Source organism: Galeopterus variegatus, unplaced genomic scaffold, assembly GCF_000696425.1.
Source record: "Galeopterus variegatus unplaced genomic scaffold, G_variegatus-3.0.2 Scaffold6754, whole genome shotgun sequence".
NCBI classification, from domain to species: domain Eukaryota; kingdom Metazoa; phylum Chordata; class Mammalia; order Dermoptera; family Cynocephalidae; genus Galeopterus; species Galeopterus variegatus.
In genome coordinates, this window is record NW_007732865.1 from 39,153 (window position 1) to 57,145 (window position 17,993).

The 17,993-nt window shown below is 39.9% G+C and overlaps 1 protein-coding gene across 4 annotated transcripts in view; it reads left to right on the forward strand.

Annotated features, from left to right (window-relative positions):
• The first annotated feature begins 10,401 nt into the window (after window positions 1-10,401).
• Window positions 10,402-17,993, forward strand: part of MAPK9 (mitogen-activated protein kinase 9) — a 41,827-nt gene continuing 34,235 nt past the window's right edge. For 3 of the 4 annotated variants that reach the window (XM_008591200.1, XM_008591198.1, XM_008591199.1), the window contains exon 1: window positions 10,408-10,574. In XM_008591200.1, coding sequence (XP_008589422.1) covers window positions 10,453-10,574 — 122 coding nt within the window. In that variant the 5' untranslated portion in view covers window positions 10,408-10,452. Of the gene's footprint in view, window positions 10,575-17,993 lie in introns of all 4 variants that reach the window. The other variant, XM_008591197.1, reaches the window with a different exon arrangement.

Consider the following 17,993-nt stretch of genomic DNA (forward strand, 5'->3'; position numbering starts at 1 on the left):
CGGGGGCTCCTTGGGCCGGGCCCCGCCGGGTAGAGATGTCGGGAGAGCCGCGGCTGGGGTCTGGGGGGCGGGCCGGGGTCTGCGGGGCGCTGGCGCCGCCGCCCCTGTCCTCTGATATGCAGCAGTCGTCCCCTCCTGCCCGGCTGTCAGCAGCCCCTGGGCTGCGGGCCCGCTCCTCGGCCTGGCCCCGCAGACCTGTCCGTGGGGTCTGTGGGCGCCATCCCTCCCGATTGTGAGGCACGCAGCTGCACTACCGCCCCGGATGCTCAGGAACCCGGGGTCTGGTCCCCGCGACCTTGGCCAAGGCGCTGACCCCCCGCTCTTCTTCGGGAAAGTGGGGGAAATGTCTACTTTTTTGGACAGGGCTGTTGTCAGACTGTGTGAAAGCTCCTTGGCAGGAGCCCAGTACACATTTATGGAAAATTTACCAGGATACGGCCCCTTGCTGCTGTGAGTGTGGTAGGAACCCCCTCCCCATCCGCCCAGGGTCCCCCACCCCCACCCCCGCACTCCTCAGTGCCTTGTCATTGGACACTCAGGGTCTAGCAACGCCAGAACGGGCCCTGACCATCTACCGTACTACTTCCCCTGCCCAGAGCACTGCTCTCCCATCCCACTTATCCTCACAACTGCCTCGAACATGCCAACCCCATTTACCTCAGGACTTTTGCTCTTGCTGTTTCCCATGGTTGGAGTGTCTGGGATCTTTACACAGCTGGCTCTTTCTGCTCCTTCCTTTGGTCAGATGTCTCATTTTCAGTGAGGCCTTCCTTGACCACCCTCTTCCTTCCCTTAGTCATTCTATTTTATTATTTTGTTTAATTTTCTTCGTAGCATTTTCTCTGATTTGAAACTATTCTATTTATTTGCCTATTTTCTGTCTCCCAAACTGGGATGTAGCTTCATGAAAACAGGTAGTTGTGTGATTTGTCCACTGCTTCATCCCCAGTGTTTAGAAAGCACACAGTAAGTATTCAGTAGTATCAATTCAATGAATGAATGTATGATCTAAGGAATGACCCTGCCTTCCTGTTGTCTGTGCTTTATCTGTTCATTTAGTGTTCATTTAGTGTCCTCTAACTAACTTGTGAAACTTGTAAGCAGATGGAAGCTTGTTCTCATTTTGTGAAATGTCCTTGACCCCTTTATTTGGTAACTGTCAGAACAAGCTGTGATATAAAATCTTACATTTTTATAATAGTTTAGCTTCTTTCCACACATTCAGGAGACATTTACTGAATTCTGCATTATCTAGGTCAGCTTTTTGTTAGGCCCTAGGGACACAAAGGAGATAGCAACAGGGTCCCTTTCCCCAGAGAGTGCAGGAGCCCAATGGAGAAGGCAGGCCAGCGGACAGTTCCACGACAGTGTTTGACACCTGCTGTAGTAGAAGGGCTGAGCCATGGAAATGTGGAGGAGGTGACAGGTGGTGCTCGTGGCCTTGAAGGATGATGAGGAATTTGCCAGGCAGGAAAAGGCACAGAAATGTGAAAGGACAGGGCTAAAGAAGGACCTTGGCCCAGTGCAAAGTGGGGACTAGGCCTGCAGGGTCAGTTGTAAGAGCACAGAGTGGTGGGGACTCTGGAGAACCAGAACCTAACCCAGCAATTTTCTAAAAGAAGTCAGAACTCCAAATTGGATCAGTACTCTCCTGATTTTTAAATGTTAGCAATAGCTAATCAAAGGTTTTTTAAAGTGCTGTGAGCCAAACCAGACACAGACCTCATTCACTTTGGTTGCAGGATTGTCAACCTCCAAGGCAGGCTATGTGGGAGGGAGGAGCTGTGAGGAGCTAGAAAGGTAGCCTCAGGCCAGGGAGCTAGGATCTGTGTGCCTACATACTCATTTGGTTGTCACTGGAACTTTGTAAATAGCACCTATAAAACCCATTTTACAGAGGAGGAAATGGAGGCTCACAGAGTTTCAGCAGTCTGCTTCATAGCAAGCAGCTTGGAATTTGAACCCAGGTCTCCTGCATGTCAGCATTTTTTTCCTGGCTCCCTCAACTCTTAGTGTTCTCTTTTGGTTTTTAATTTGTTCTGGAAGAACAACGTTTAATTTATTTAATGTTTTTCCTCCATTTAGCCTTTTTTTTTCCTTCAAAAGATTCGTGCGAGGTTAATAGTAATCCTATTTTGGCATAGCCTTCTCTGGAGAGCTTTGATTTTCCTGAGAATTTAATTTTAATTTGAGTTCTGAGAACTATAAAATAACTTGTTAACAGATTAAAATGTGTTTATTTGGTCTTCTACCTAAATGTTAGAGGGTACACTTGAATTTGTCTATTTAAAATAAAGTCTTAATTTTCTGGATGAAAAAAGTGCCAGACAAAGCAATTAACAGTGAGTAAACCAATTGTTTTCATGATGCATAAGATAAAACAGAAACCAGATTTTTTGCTTAAGACTATTGATTTAGCAGTCGGGCAACTATTCTTGGTCTAAGTGTGTATTTATACTTAACATATGATTGGAAAGATTCCATTTTTACATAATTTTCTTTAAGAATAATTAATTCTTAATAATTTGTAGTTGGCCTTTTTGTGATTGTGTGAACTAGTTTCAACATCAGTCCTTTAACTTCAGTATGGGAACTTTTGAACATACTCAAAATAAACAGAATAGTACCCAGCTTCAACAGCTCCTGGTCGGTCTTGTTTCATCCCTAACCTCATCCACTTACCCCCATATTATTTTCAAGCAAATCCTAAACAATGTGTCATTTCTTTTTCTTTCTTTTTTTGGCAGCTGGCCTGCATGGGGATCCGAACCCTTGATCTTGGTGTTATAACACCATGCTCTAACCATCTGAGCTAACCGGCCAGCCCCCATTTATTCATCCATGAATTTTTCAGCATACTTCTAAAAGAAGATAAGGATTCTTTTTTAAACTTGAAAAAGCAATGATTCCTTAATATCATCAAAGTCAGTATTCAAATTTCCAAGTGTCCCCCGAGTTTTATAGTTTTTTAAATACTTTTTTTTTTTTTTTTTATTCCTTTTTATCTTTTTTTACTGACCGGCAACGGGATCGCAACCCTCGGTTTTGCGCCCGCACCGCGCTCAGCCAGTGAGCGGGAACCGGTCTCCACATGGGATCCGAACCCTCGGCGGGAGCGCCGCAGCACTCCCAAGCGGCACAGTCTCCAGTGCGCCACCGGGCCGGCCCAATAGTTTTTTAAATACTTTTGAGGTAGATCCAGATAAAGTCCAAACACTGTGATCGGTTGATATATCTTTTAAATTTATTTTAATCTGTAGATTCCCCCACTATTTCATTTTTGTTTTACTTGTAGCTTATCTATTGAAGCAATTCAGTTTTTCTATAACATTTCCTTAGTTATACTTTTACTGACTTTTACTGATTCCATTTCTGTAGTGTAATTTAATGTTTTTTCTGTATTTCCTGAAAATTAGTTAGATCTAGATGAGGCTTGGTAAGATTCAGGTTATATTCTTGTGTCAAGATGTCTTTCTGATAGGCTGTGCTTTTCCATCTAGAGGCACCCTGAGATTCTTTGCTCATCCTTGTTTTACAGATGAGTGCAGTCACTTGCCCCAGGTCACCCAGTTAAGTGGCAGACCCACTGGGGTCACATACTGACTCCAAAGTCCTTATCTTAACCACCACTCCACACTGCCCTACCACATTTATTTTCCTGCTTAGTTTTGCCTTTAACAAACATTTACTGGGCACCCACTCTGTAATTAGTAAAGGATTTAGAAATAAATCAGACACATTTTCGGCCCTTAAGGAATTCACAGAGTAGAAGCAGAAGTAGACTAGCAATGCAATATAAAATGAATACAGGTAGGGGTGGCCAAAAAGAGGGGGGGCAGGCATGCCCAGCACAGTTTGAAGGGAAAGGCTATAGAGGAAAACTTGCAAGAGAAGCAGGTGCTTGAACTAGATTTTAAAGGAGGATGAAGGTTGGCCAGGAGAACAAAATGGGGAGGGAAGTCATTTCAGGGAGATAGAACACCTCCAGCAGAGGCCTGAAGGTGTGCAGTAGCCAGTATGTCTGCTGACCCCACGTGGTTTGATATTGCCCAAAAGTGGACCAGAGGTCCTATAGCCTCCTGTGCTGTGCTAAGGATTTGAATCTTATTCTCAAGGCAGTCAGTCACTATTGAAGGAATTCAGACAGGAGAATGGTATGATCACTGCTTATTTTCAACAAATCTCTCTTTTTAAAAAATTCCTTATTTTGAAATAATTATAAATTCACAATAAGTTGCAGAAAAAGTACAGAGAGGTCCCATGTACTCTTTTACCCAGTTTTCTCCAGTGGTTGTATATTTACATAACTATAGTACAGTATCAAAACCAGGAAATTGGCATTGGTACAATGTGTGTATAGTGTCATTTTATCACATGTAGAGGTTTCTATAACCACCACCACCACAATCAAGATACAGAACTATTTTATCATCCCAAAGATCTCCTTATGCTACCCGTTTTTAGCTACAACACCCCTCTGCCACCCCACCATCTATAAAACCTCACAAACACTAACCTGTTCTTCATCTCTGTAATTTTGTCATTTCAAGGATGTTGTATAAATGGAATTATACAGTATGTGATGTTTTGAGGTCTTTTTTCACTAAGTATAATGCCCTTGAGATCCACCCAAGTTGCTGCATGTATCAATAGTGTGGTTCTTTTTATTGCTAAGTAGTATTCCATGGTATGGATGGATAGTAGTTTGTTTAACCATTCACCCATTGAAGGACAATTGGATTGTTACCAGTTGTGAGCTATTACAAATAAAACTGCTATGAACATTCATATACATGTTCTTGTGTGAACAGATCTCTCTTTCTAAAGTGGTGTGTGTACAGTGGTTTGGAGGCTGGGAGAGCACTTCTGCTGTTGCTGGGTCTGGGGAGTATAAGAAGGCCTTCCCAGAGCACTGCGGGTAGTGGTTGGAGAAGGGATGGACAGGCTCAGGAGAATGGCTGGCAGAGAGGAATCCTTGCTGGATCTTGAGGATCCATCATTGGGTGAGGTGATCACCAAATACTAGTTATTATTCTGTATCATAGTATATACTTGGTTTAAGAAGTAATGTTCAGAAGGATGGCCCTGAGAGACTGTAAGGTTTTGATTAGCAAAGAAAGGTTAAGTTGTTATGCTAAGCTATTTTTTATAAGAAATAAAGTAGGAAAATAGAACAATTTATTAAAAATTTCAGTAGCAGGTATTGAAACAAAGAGGGTGATTGTGAGAATCTGCTTTTAATCACAGTAATCGGTTAATTTAAGTATTGCATGTCCTGGGTATTATGAAACTTTAATGTGATTAAAGGTTTGCATCTGTGGATCACTGAATCATCTTCATCATCAGAAGAAAAAGCATTTTGGTAGGGGGAAGCCAACTTGATGAAATGTGAAGGCTATGTCCTGACCAACCCTTTGACACATGGCTTTACTTTCTAAATAAACTTAGAGATATTAGAGCGGTATGTTGGGAGGAACATGAATATTGAGATGAAACACACCTAAATTAAAATCTGGGCCATGCCAGGAACTTGGGCAGCTCTGTTTCTGTCTCCAATCCTCAGGTTCCTCATTTTCAGAGTAGGAATAATAATATGCCCCTCACAAGTTGTTATGAGAACATTTATAAATAGGTACCCAGAGCCTGGCACACTCTCCTGCCCCCAATCTCATCTGCCTCAAACCCATCCTCTGTACAGGTGTTAGAATGATCATTCCGCAGCTTCTCATGTTAAATATTTTGTTTAATCAGTTTTTTTTTAATGTGAAATATGTGCATGGTTTAAAAATAACAAAAAACAGAACAAAAAGTTATAATGGGAAGAGTGAAAGTTTCTCATTTCCCACTGTTTCTCCGTACTTGCTAGCATAGTGTGTGTTCTTAAGTAGATTGTCATTTACTATGTACACTCTTCTTCAACTTTCTTTATTTCCTTCATATGTCATAGACATGGTTCCATAACAGTATCTAAAGTCCCTGCATTCTGTTTAATGGCTTTATTGTACTTCTGTTCCATAATTTATTGTCAGTCCATAGTGTACATTTTAGGTTATTTCTGGTTTTTTGCCTGTTGTGAGAAGTGCTACAAACATCCTTGCACAAATAACTTTGAATACTTGTACACATAATATTTGTCAGATATATTTATAGAATTGTAGTTACCAGGTTAGGATTCACATTTAAAATTTTCATTAGCTATTACCTGTATTCCTTCCAAAAAATGTTTTACCAGTTTACAACTCTTACCAACATGTATGAAAGTACCCATTTCCTCATGCCTTGGTTGATACTGTGAACAAACGAGCTCAGTTCTCTCCATCTCCAGGAGACATTCCTTTATTTTTTTTTTATTTTTTTTTTATTTTGTCAATATACACTGTATATGATTATTATGGCCCGTCACCGACACCTCCCTCCCTCCTCCCTCTCTCCCCTCCCCCGCAAGAATGTCCTTTCCATTTGCTTGTTGTAACAACTTCATAAAAGTATAGTTGTTCTCAGAACGAGATGGGTTTGAAATCCTGAGTTTCTTTTTTTTTTTAATTTTTTTTTATTTTGTCAATATACACTGTATATGATTATTATGGCCCGTCACCGACACCTCCCTCCCTCCTCCCTCTCTCCCCTCCCCCCCAAGAATGTCCTTTCCGTTTGCTTGTTGTAACAACTTCATGGAAGTATAGTTGTTATATCTTCTTCCCCATTCCTTTACATCCCTCTCTCCTTGCTTTTGAGGAGCTCATGGTCTGGGGGTGGAGGCAAATTGCAAAAGCTGTTACAGTACAGCCCGATGGTGCTGCTGAGTGCAGAAGTGGTATGAATGGAGCGCTGTGCTGGTCTGATGGTAGTGGAGATAGCAGCACATCCTGGGAGCCAAGGGTGAGGAACCAGCACCCGCTGGTATGGGAAGCAGAGGCAGCAAATGCAGATTTCTGTGTATTGCTAATGTAGTTGCATGAAGAATTCTTGTACTTCCTGATTTGTTAAACTGTTTTCTGAGTCCCAGTTGATGGTCCTTTGCTGAAATATAAGCTCAACAGAGTTGATTCATTAATAGCTAAATTACATGCTTTCTCAGGTTGCCTTGAGGTACTTTCTTTTGCTCTTATGGAGCCCAAGCTTGACAGAGAAGGTAGCTTTGACACATTCTCTCTTAGTTGATTTTTTTTCTGCCTAATAATAAAAGTACCTTATTTTAACTTTAGAATTATTTTAAATCTTGCAAAGAAATGATATTAATAATTCTAGAACCTCAGATGATTGTGCTCCTAAACTTCAGTGAAACTCTCCTAATATTGTACTAGTCAGAGTATAGGTTGCAAGCAGCTATAGCAGAGAGAGTTCCAGAGTTGCTGAACAAGGTTGAGATTGATTTGTGCCAATCCCAACTTGGACAGGTGGTCCAGAGTGGGAGGCAGCTCTGTGCCACAGGGTCACTCAGAAACCCAACTGGTGGGCAGCTGTACCATCTGCAGCATGTTACTTCCGTCTCTGGATCTACAACAGCTGATCCCTCAGCCAGCAGTAAGGGAGAAAGATAGATTGCAGGGCAAGCAGCTTTCTGTAAAAAATGTGACTGGAAATTGCACACACTGCTTCTAAAAAGTTGGTCCTATGGCCATACCTGACTGCCAGGAAAGCTGCCAGATATCGTCTCTGGTTGGTAGCCATTTGTCCAGCAGGACTGGGGGGGAGTGGATCCTACAATACATCAGCAGCCTGTCTCAGTCACACTGTTGTCCCTTAGGAACTTCACACCTTCCTGTCCAAAGCTGCACTCCCCAACTCTTTGAATGTATCTTCTGCTTACCTCCATCTGCTTCACCCTCATTTCTCCTCATCTCCAGGTCAGCAAGTCACGTAAATTCTTCCTGAAAGCCATGAATTTCCTTCTTTATCCCACCTGTCATTTTTACCTGTCCTCCTTATCTTCAGTCTTACCTACTCTAGTCCATTCCTTTCTTAGCTTCCTGAAAACCTCTCTGAAAGGCAAGGCTGATCATGTGCCTCTGGTGCTTTGATGGCTTCCACAGCCCTCAGGACCAAGCCCACCCAGATGGCTCTGACTGGCTTCCAGGATCCGTGGTGGTGTGGCCTAATTTTCTCTCTCCAGCGTCATTGCCCCACTACCTGGCAAAACTAAACCTCAAGTGACTTGTCACATTCAGAACATGCCTCTACCTCTCTGTACATGTTACTTCTCCCCATACCCCGAACCTTCTCCATCCTTCTGGGTTTAGGTCTCTCTTTGTGTTGGGTCTCTTCCTGGGTGTTCCCACTGTGTGTGCTTTGTAAGCTTACTGAGGGCAGCCACTGTGTTCTGGAACGGGAGTTTATCCGCAGTGGGTGCTTAGTAAATGTTTTGTGATGACCATTGTTGCTGGTGTATTTACAATATGGCAAAGGAATAGCTGCCACCAATACAGCGGGTTTTAACAGGTGCTTGCCCTTTTACCATCTGTCTCTAATCCTTTGCACTTGCCTGCTGCTGGCAAAACAATCTAATGTAGGTTCCGCCTCCCTCATGAGCCTTCCTTGTCTTCTGCACTCCTGCCAGGGGTAGGATTTCTTTTGCCTTTTGCCTTTGTTTACATTTTGCTTATGGCCCTTACTTCATTGTAAGTTGTATTATAACATAGATAATGAACTTGTTCCTCACACTTCTCCCCCACATAGTGAATTATATACTGCTTTAAGACTGGTTCCTAGCTGATTGTGGTATATCTCCTACAGTACGTATCACTTTCTTGTACAAAGGCATCCCCTAAATGTTGAATTGTTTCAGCTTCTTACAAACTATAAATAACTTAATCTTTAGAAAAGGACATTCCTTCAGATGTTAGTAAAATGAAGCAGGATTGTGGGGAATCATTAAATGCTGTGGTGTGTGTCAGGTCAGCAAAGGTTTATTAACTGCTTATGCTGTCCCAGGGGCCAGTGCCTCCCTGTCCTCCTGTCCCTGGAATGTGAGACACCATGGTGAGCAAGACACCCAGGGCCTTCCTGGAGTTTAGGATACAGTGACCTGACAGCCTGGGTCAGCTCCTCAGTCCCCTCCTCACAGCAGTGTGGCTTGGGTGGTTATTCCAGCTCATTAAGCCTTGGGTTGCTCCAGTGTAACAGGAGACTGATAACCTAGCTGGGCGGGTCCATCGGGAGCAGTCCTGGCCAGGTGCGCTGATGGCTCTCAGCAGGAGTGGCTGGTCAGACTAATAGCTGTGTGCTTCAGCAGTGGTCAGTTGGAGAAATTATTAGTTTGACTTCAGTCCTGTGTTTAAGCTTGTTCTTAACCAATTTATTTCCATGTTTAAGGGAAATCCTAGACATCATTGTGTTGAAATACAAATTATCACTACAAAAAACTCATTGGATAGGCGTTAAATATTAGATAGTAGAACAAAAAGTCAGGACTTTGATGGAGCTGTAGAATAAAATTTAAATTCTGTGTTTTTTAACACTATGGAATATTTACCTATATGATTTTATTATTGGATTTATAATTTTTTAAAAGGTCAAAAGAAATAGCTGTTGACTTTTAAATAAACATCATCAGACAAGAGCTAGGGAACCAAGTAAATGTAGCCACCTGCCAATTTCTGTGTTCTTTTTTTGTATAAAATCATCTGGGTTCCTGCAGAGTAGGAATCTCAGCCGACTGCCTACACCACAGAAAAGCTGCTTTCTGGGGCTGCTGGTTTATACTCATACATATGTAAATAAACTTCATAGTGTCGATATTATTGACTGCAGGTTGCAGCAGAATTCTTTGTATATGGATATCTATACTGAAGCCCAGTAGTGGTGTGAGGCTTGGGGATGCAGGCCAGTTCCTGGCCACTCTCATGAGGCAGCGGCACATTATGGGTATGCACGGCACATACCAATATCACCCGTCTTCTACCAGCCTGTCCTTTTGGCATATGGATCTAGCTTTCTGGTTTATCACTTTAACTGGAATCTGTGGACTTAGCAGAAGACTGGTCCATTTCTTCAGGAATTTTAGAAGTGATCCTTTTGAGACAGTACACCCATCTCTGGTTGAGATAGCTAGGCATAAACTGGTTCCACAGGAAGCAAGCTGATGAGAATCATATAGGGCTATAGTTTTACTATGGCTAGCAATAATGTATACATTCTTTTCCCCACAGGTGGTTATTTCCTAATCCAGTCCCTTAAAATGTGGTCTTGTGGGCCTCAAAATTCCTTCCTGTTATAATTGTCTTGTACCACTGAAATATCTTTGCATTTTTTGTGTCTTGCTTAAGTTCAGAACTTGTTCAAACTGAGTTTTTCAACTTATAGCCACATTGTGTTATATACCAGTAAAGTTGAAATGCTATTAAGTGAGCTATGTCTTGAATAATTTCAGTAAGAATGCACATTCATTCTGTTTTTCTTTTAAGGAATCTGACAACTCTACCAGGTCTTTGGAATATTGTATGACACTACATCATGAGTGACAGTAAATGTGATAGTCAGTTTTACAGTGTGCAAGTGGCAGATTCAACTTTCACTGTCCTAAAACGTTACCAGCAGTTGAAACCAATTGGCTCTGGAGCCCAGGGTATTGTTTGGTAAGTATGGTGTGTTTTAACAGTGTGGATTGAGTGTTTGCTGTAATAAAAAGTAAAACTAAGTTGTCAGCATTTAGAAACACTGATGATAAAAAATACTCTGTTATAGGTTTTTGAGCTAAATTGAATCAACCTCTTGCTCTAGCTATATGTAGTCAGGTTGTAGGATACAAACCCAAATTCTTAGAATGCTGCATAAATTTAAATAGGTAACAATTTTTCTTTTCCTTTGTTTCTTTTTTCTTTTTCTTTCTTTCTTTTTTTTTTTGTTTTTTTAATTTCCCCTGTCATTATATCAGAGTGATAGGTATGACAGTGAGTTGTAACAGAAATTTGGAGTTTTATTCATTTCTTCATCATGGCCACCTTTTCCCCCCCCCTCCCCCTTTTATTCCCAATCACTCCTATTCATTTCTAGGCGCCATCATTGCAGTGCCTTGCCATTCATTGGCAGGATGAGGCCAGTCAGTGTCATTATCACTCCATGGATTAACCAGGAAGGGATGCTGTGTGAGGGGTTGGGCTGGCCGTCTCTTCCCTGGTGTCTCACTTCAACTATGTGTCCAGCCCAGGACGTCAGAACCGTTAGTTTGACCCTGAACCTTAGTCTCTTGCATGGTAAGACAGTCAGCTGCCGCGACATCACTGGCCAGCTAAAGGTAAAGTTTTCACATGTTTTCTAGACTACAGTTATCAGCACCTCCCAAACTTTTTATCCCTTATTTTTCTGGGCAAAGCTTTTTTTTTTTTTTTGGTCAATAAAAACAAGATTATCTTTGCATCTAGAAGAAACTGTAAGGAAGCTAAACATCTAATGTTTACAGCTAGTAGGCAGAGGAAATTCAATATAAACAAGAACTCTTCTGCATGTTCTGGTAGAGGAGTTTATGTTTTTATGTAGAGATGTTGAGCTTAGAGAATCTTCATCAGTGGTTTTTAACTGATCCTCTGTTACAAGACATATGATCAGGGAAATCAGTTGTTTTCTTTGGCCTCAGTGTCTGAAGCCCCTGAGAGCTAAGAGAAGATGGCAGTCCAGAGCTTCTGAGAAAAGCTAATGAGGGGGAAGAGGCTGTTTGGAAGGAATGCCTAGCTTGTATTTAAAATAGTGGAGATCTTAACTTCCAAATGATAATGTGCTATGTTGTTACTTAAATCCAGTGTGCCAAGAGAACTTTTAAAGCCAATGGATGGTTCAAATTAGGATACTTGGATTTTAATAAAAAGTTGTAAGAAGTAAAACATTCTTTTGATTTAGAGTCTATCTCTTACTTGGAATTAGATGGCAATTCGACCCAGATAATTTGGTGAGAAAGAGAAGAAAGAAGGGAGGGAGAAGTGGGAAATATCAAAGGTCTTGGGGGAGCTGTTTATGGCTGTGGACAGGCAGCCATTTAAAACATGGGCTTCATTTATCCCAATTGGCTTGTCATTCACTTGTTTCTGAAGGTTAGTCATAATGTGAATAGTGTATATTATCTAATCACTACGAGCTCTGCTATGACCCTCACAGTATAAATGGTGAAATTAAGAACTAGGAAGGTTCATTGACTTCTCCGCATCTCACAGTGTGTTTGTGGTAAGCCTGGGACCAGAACTCAGCTGTTGGCCTTTGGGGATCTTATTGCTTAAACTGAGAAAAGGCTTGTTGATGACTTTAAACCACTGATACTTTCTGATTTGACCAGGATTCTGACCTAACCTCTGTTTAGAATCTTACTTTAGAATCTTAAAGTACTAATCTTAGTACGATTCCAAACAGAGGTTAGGTCAGAGTCCTGCCCTATGTCTTCATAAAGCTCTAATTTAAATAGAAGATTAACTAGTTGTGTAGTGTATTACTATTATGATATTTTATTTCTCCAAAATGTAAGACCACACATGGCCCCTGTATCATTATTTATAATGGATATCATAAAGATATTCATTAAATACCTATTTGAAAATTCTCAGTTAATTGTATTTATCTCTATAAACAACTGTCATGTTCAAGAACAGTTTTAATTTTTATAGCTATAACTGATATTCACTTTTATGGTATCTTTCTATCTTATTTTCTAATAGGGAAAGTAAACACATTATAAGTGATTTTAGCCTCCTTTTTCTCTTTCTGTTTTGTGTCCATCCTTCACCAGGCTATGAGACACCAAGTAGAGTTGGGAAATAATCTGGGAATGGCACATTTCTGTTTTTAAAAAAGGTTGCTTTTTCTAAAAATAAACGTAACAATAGATTAGTTATTACTTTGACAACAGGAATTGGATTTTTTATCATATTCCTTATTAAAATATTGCCATTATACAGTTAATTGATGATCTGAAACTTCCTTTGGTCATTATTGTACTTTAAAATCATCTGTCAGTGATCCTTTGAGAGTGTGGTAGGCAGAATAATGACTTCACCAGAGATGTCCACATCCTGATCCCTGGAACCTGTGAATGTGTTAGTTTACATGACAAAAGGAATTCTGCAGATGTGATTACATTAATGATCTTGAGGTAAGAGGATTATCCTGGACTAGCCAGTGGGTCCAGTGTAATCACAAGGGTTCTTTTAAAACAGAGACAGGAGGATGATAGTCAGAGAAGTGATGACAAAAGCAGAATTTGCAGTGATATGGGGCCACAAGCCAAGCCAAGGCATACGGGAAGCCTCTAAAAGCTGGAAAAGGCAAGGGAACAGATTCTACCCTACAGCCTCCAGAAGGAACGCAGCCCTGCTTACATCTTGATTTTAGTCCCATAAGACCCATTTTGGACTTCTGACCTGCAGAACTATACGATAACAAATTTGTGTTGTTTTAAATCGGTAGGTCTGTCGTAATTTGTTACAACAGCAATAGGAAACTAATACAGGGGGCATGTGTGTTTTTGAGAAATAAAATATCATAATAGCAACAGTGTATGGTTTATACAACTAGTTAATCATCTATTTAAATTAGAGTCTTTTGAAGACAGAGGGCAGATAAACTAAAGTGTAGGTAGGGCCAGTGACTTGTACAGGATTAAATGGAAGAGCTGGCACCAGAATAAAATATTCTAACTCCTAATTTTAAATTGTTTTTACAATTGTCTTTGATTTGTTTGTTTCTATATTTTTGTTTATTAAAAAATGTTAGTAAGGGCCGGCCCGGTGGCGCACTGGATAGTGTGCCGCTTGGGAAGCGCAGCGGCGCTCCCGCCTGAGGGTTCGGATCCCACATACAGACCAGTTCCCGCTCACTGGCTGAGCGAGGCGCGGGAGCAACGCCGAGGCTTGCGATCCCGTCGCCGGTCCCCGGTCCGGTACGGGGGCGACACTGAGGGTTGCGATCCGTTGCCGGACACGGAAAAAGACAAAAAAAAAAAAAAAAAAAAAAAAAAAAAAAAAATGTTAGTAAAATTTATTAAGAAATAAGTTTTTAAATGTTTATCATTTTGAAGTATTCATAAATATCAACTAAGTTATATAATAAAATTCAGTAATTACAAAATTTTGAAGCAATAGTGGGGAAAATGTGTGTACATTTATTTTATGTATACAGTTTTCTCCTAAAATCCCAATTTGTTCAACCAAAATAGTAAGGGTTATTTATTTTAAGAAACAGTTCTATGAAGTGTTCAACCTTTAAAAAAAATGTGTTTAATATTAAGTTTGGCAGAACTTAGAAGTAACGATTACTTCTAAGAAGTAACTTTAACATGAAATAATTGGTATAGCTCTTATTCCTTTTTGTTTCCTCTAGTTCTATACAAGAATGAGCATTGGCCTGTTCTTAACACTGTTAATATAAATAAATAAAAACATCATAATGTCCACAACAAAATTTCTGTGATAAAGGAGATACATGGTATAAAGCATAGGATGGTTGTGATTTAGGAGACTTCAGTTCTGAACCCAGCTCTGATCCTCATAGTAGTAGTACTTTATGACCTTAGGCAAATCACTGTGTCTTTATGGGCCTTAATATTTTCACCTCTAAAATCAGTGGTTTGAATCTTCTGATTTAAGATGGTGGGTCAAACAACTGAACAAAGAGAACAAGAGGGCATTAATAAATGAATGAGAGTTTTAACAAATTTATGAAATATATAAAGTAGTTGGAATCACGATATAGGTAAAACAGCAGAGGAAGTAAAAACAAGTAGACAAGGCATTTGCAACAAGAATGGAACTTATGTATGGGAGAACCTCAAAGAGGCTGTGGGTATAGAGATGACAAGTAAAGAAACTGAGGATGAAATGAGTGGTTAATAGTAGGGGGGTTAATTAAAAGTGTGACTGTGAAATAACTGTGCCAGTTTGCTCCCAACATTCCTACCCCCTCCCCCATGCTCAGAATTTACCCCTAGAAAGCTAGTAAGTTAGTGAAGAGTTATTAGGTTAGGAACCAGGAAAGGACAGAAGCCTAGTGAAGGAAGTCTAGTGAAGGGAGCCCAGCATTTGGGGCTGTCTTTCCCTTGGGGGCATTTGAAAATTCTGGAAGAGGCAGCTGAGAGATTGAGTAGTGCAACAGTTTTAGAAGTGTGAGGTCCAGCACACAATAAAAATAACTAGGCACTCAAGGAGATTAAGACTACACGAACAAAATCCAGCAGACACAACAGACAAAATAGATACACAGGAAATATTAGCATGATTACTTCCAAATTTTTAAATATCTATGATATTTGTGTTCAAGGTGATAAAAAGCAAGATGAAAAATTTTGGTGGAGACATGAAAACTTTAAAGAAAAAGAACTAAACGGAAATTCTAAAACTAAAACCTGTAGTAACTGAATTATGAACTTAATGAATGGGTTAACAGCATATTAGGTATAACTGAAGAGAGAATTAGTAACCTGGAAGATTAGATTCGTAAAAAAATATGCAGAAAGAAATCTGGAGAGACAGAAGAATTAAAAAATCCAGAAGAAAGAATGTATTAGTTTTCTCTTGCTGCATAACAAATTACCACAAACTTAATCATTTAAAAGAACACCCATTTATTATCTCATAGTTATGTAGGTCAGAACTCTGGGTGGGCTTGCCTGGGTTCTCTGCTCAGCCCCTCACAAGGATGAAGTCAAGATGTTGTCTGGGCTGGGCTCTTAAATGGAGTCTCTGGGGAAGAATCTGCTTCCAAGCTTACTCAGGTGGTTGACAGAACCTACTTCTTTCCAGCTCTAGGTTTGAGGTCTGCAGTTCATTGCTCTGTGTCAGCCAGGGGCCAAACTCTGTTCCTAGAGGCTGCCCGTTTTCCTTCTCAGGTGACCTTCTCCATCTTAAAGGCAGCAGTGGCATGCCCATTCCTTCTCGTGATTCAGATCTCTCTGACTCCCCCTCTTCCCATCAGCCAAAGTAAACTCTGCTTTTAAAGTGCTCTTGTGATTACATTAGGCCTACCTGGATAATCTCCCTTTTGTTAAATTAATAAGTATGCTTAGCCCCTTTGCAGGACACAGGGTCAATATACCAAAAAAAAAAGAAAAAAAAGTAATCAATTGAAATTTTTATATACTGGCAGCATAGAGAAAATGAAAATTCGAAAAGGACACTATTTAAAATAGGATAAAATTTTTTTAATTATCACACATGTAGGGAAAATATCTAGCAAAATGTGAAAGAACTTTAAAAACTAAAAAATATTAGAAAAAAGAAAACTTAAATAATGCTGGGATATATCATGTTCATGAATTAGAATACTTAATACTATAAGGATATCAGTTTTTAAATTTGCAGATTAATTGAAATCTAAATCTGTCTTTTTTCAAACAAAATGGACAAGCTGATCATAAAATTTATATGTAAAAATAAAGGTCCTAGAATGATCAAGGTATCCTTTAAGAAAAAGGGAAAGGGACTCACTCTGCCAGATATGAAGACTTACTAGAAAATCGTGGTGGTTAAGATGGGGCAGCATGGGTGCAAGGAGAGACAGTAGACCAGTGGAACACGTAAGGAACCTAGAAGCAGAACCACACACATAGGGGCTTCTGACTTATGACAGTGGTGGCCTTACACAGCAGTGGGCAAAGGATAGTCTTTTAAATTACTGGACATATGAATATTCATATGGAAAAAAGTAAAATTTGACCCCCACTTCACATTATAGATAAAAATCAGTTTCAGTGGAATTGCTCTAAATGTGTAAGGTAAAACAATAAAACTATTTGAAGATAATATAGGAGTATTTCTTCATTATTTTGGGGGTAAGGAAGGATTTCTTTAAACAAGACATGAAAAGCATGTATTACAAAAGGAAAGATCAATAAATTTGTATTAAAATTAAGAACTTCTGTTTATTAAAAAAAAAAAAAAAAACCATCATCAAGAAACTGAAAAAACAAGCATAGAATGTGAGAAGATATATGACTGACCAAAGTCTCTTATTTAGAGTATACAAGGGATTTCATCAGTAAGATAAATATTGACAACCAGATAGAAAATAGTTTGTCACAAAAGAGGATATCCAAATAACCGATAAACAGAGGAAGAGGTGCTGGATGGCTTTATTCATTAGGGAAGTGCAAATTAAAATGACAATGAAATACTGCGATAGACTGAGCAGAATGGTCAAAAACTAAACAACCGATAATGCCAAATATTGATGAGGATGTGGAACAGCTCGCAGACCTCTCTCAGACGTAGACCTTTCATGCGCTGCTGGTGGGCTTAGAAACTGGTAGAACCACTTTGGAAAACAGTTTGGCATTATCTACTAAAATAGAATACAGTAGTCCCCTCTTATCTGCAGTTTTGCTTTCCACGGTTTCAGTTACCTGTGGTCAACTGTGGTTAGAAAGGAGGTGTATACAGACAGAACAAAAAATATTTTGAGGGCCGAGTCCGTGGCGCACTCGGGAGAGTGCGGTGCTGGGAACGCAGCAGCGCTCCTGCCGCGGGTTCAGATCCTATATAGGGATGGCCGGTGCGCTCACTGGCTGAGCGCGGTGCAGCCGGTCTCAAAAAGGACAAAAAAAAAAAAATATTTTGAGAGAGACCACATTCACATAACTTTTATAACAGTATATTGTTATTATTGTTCTTGTTTATTAGTTATTGTTGTTAATTTCTTACTGTGCCTAATTTTATAAATTAAACTTTATCTTAGATATGTATGTGTGCATATAGGAAAAAACAAGGTATATGTAGTGTTTAGCACTATCTGCAGTTTCAAGCATTAACTGTGGGTCTTAAAATGTATCCCTGTGGATAAGGGGGGACTACTATATATACATTTCTACTCTTAGCTATCTACTCATCAGAAATGCATACATAGTGGACCCAGATTCATGTACCAGAATGTTTATGACAACGTTTTTGTAATCACTTGAAAACTAAAAGCAACCAAAATAGATATCAACATTATGTGATAATTCATGCAAAGGAATATTATAAGCAATAACAAAGAATGAATTATAACTACCTACAACAACGAATGAACTTACAATGTTAAGC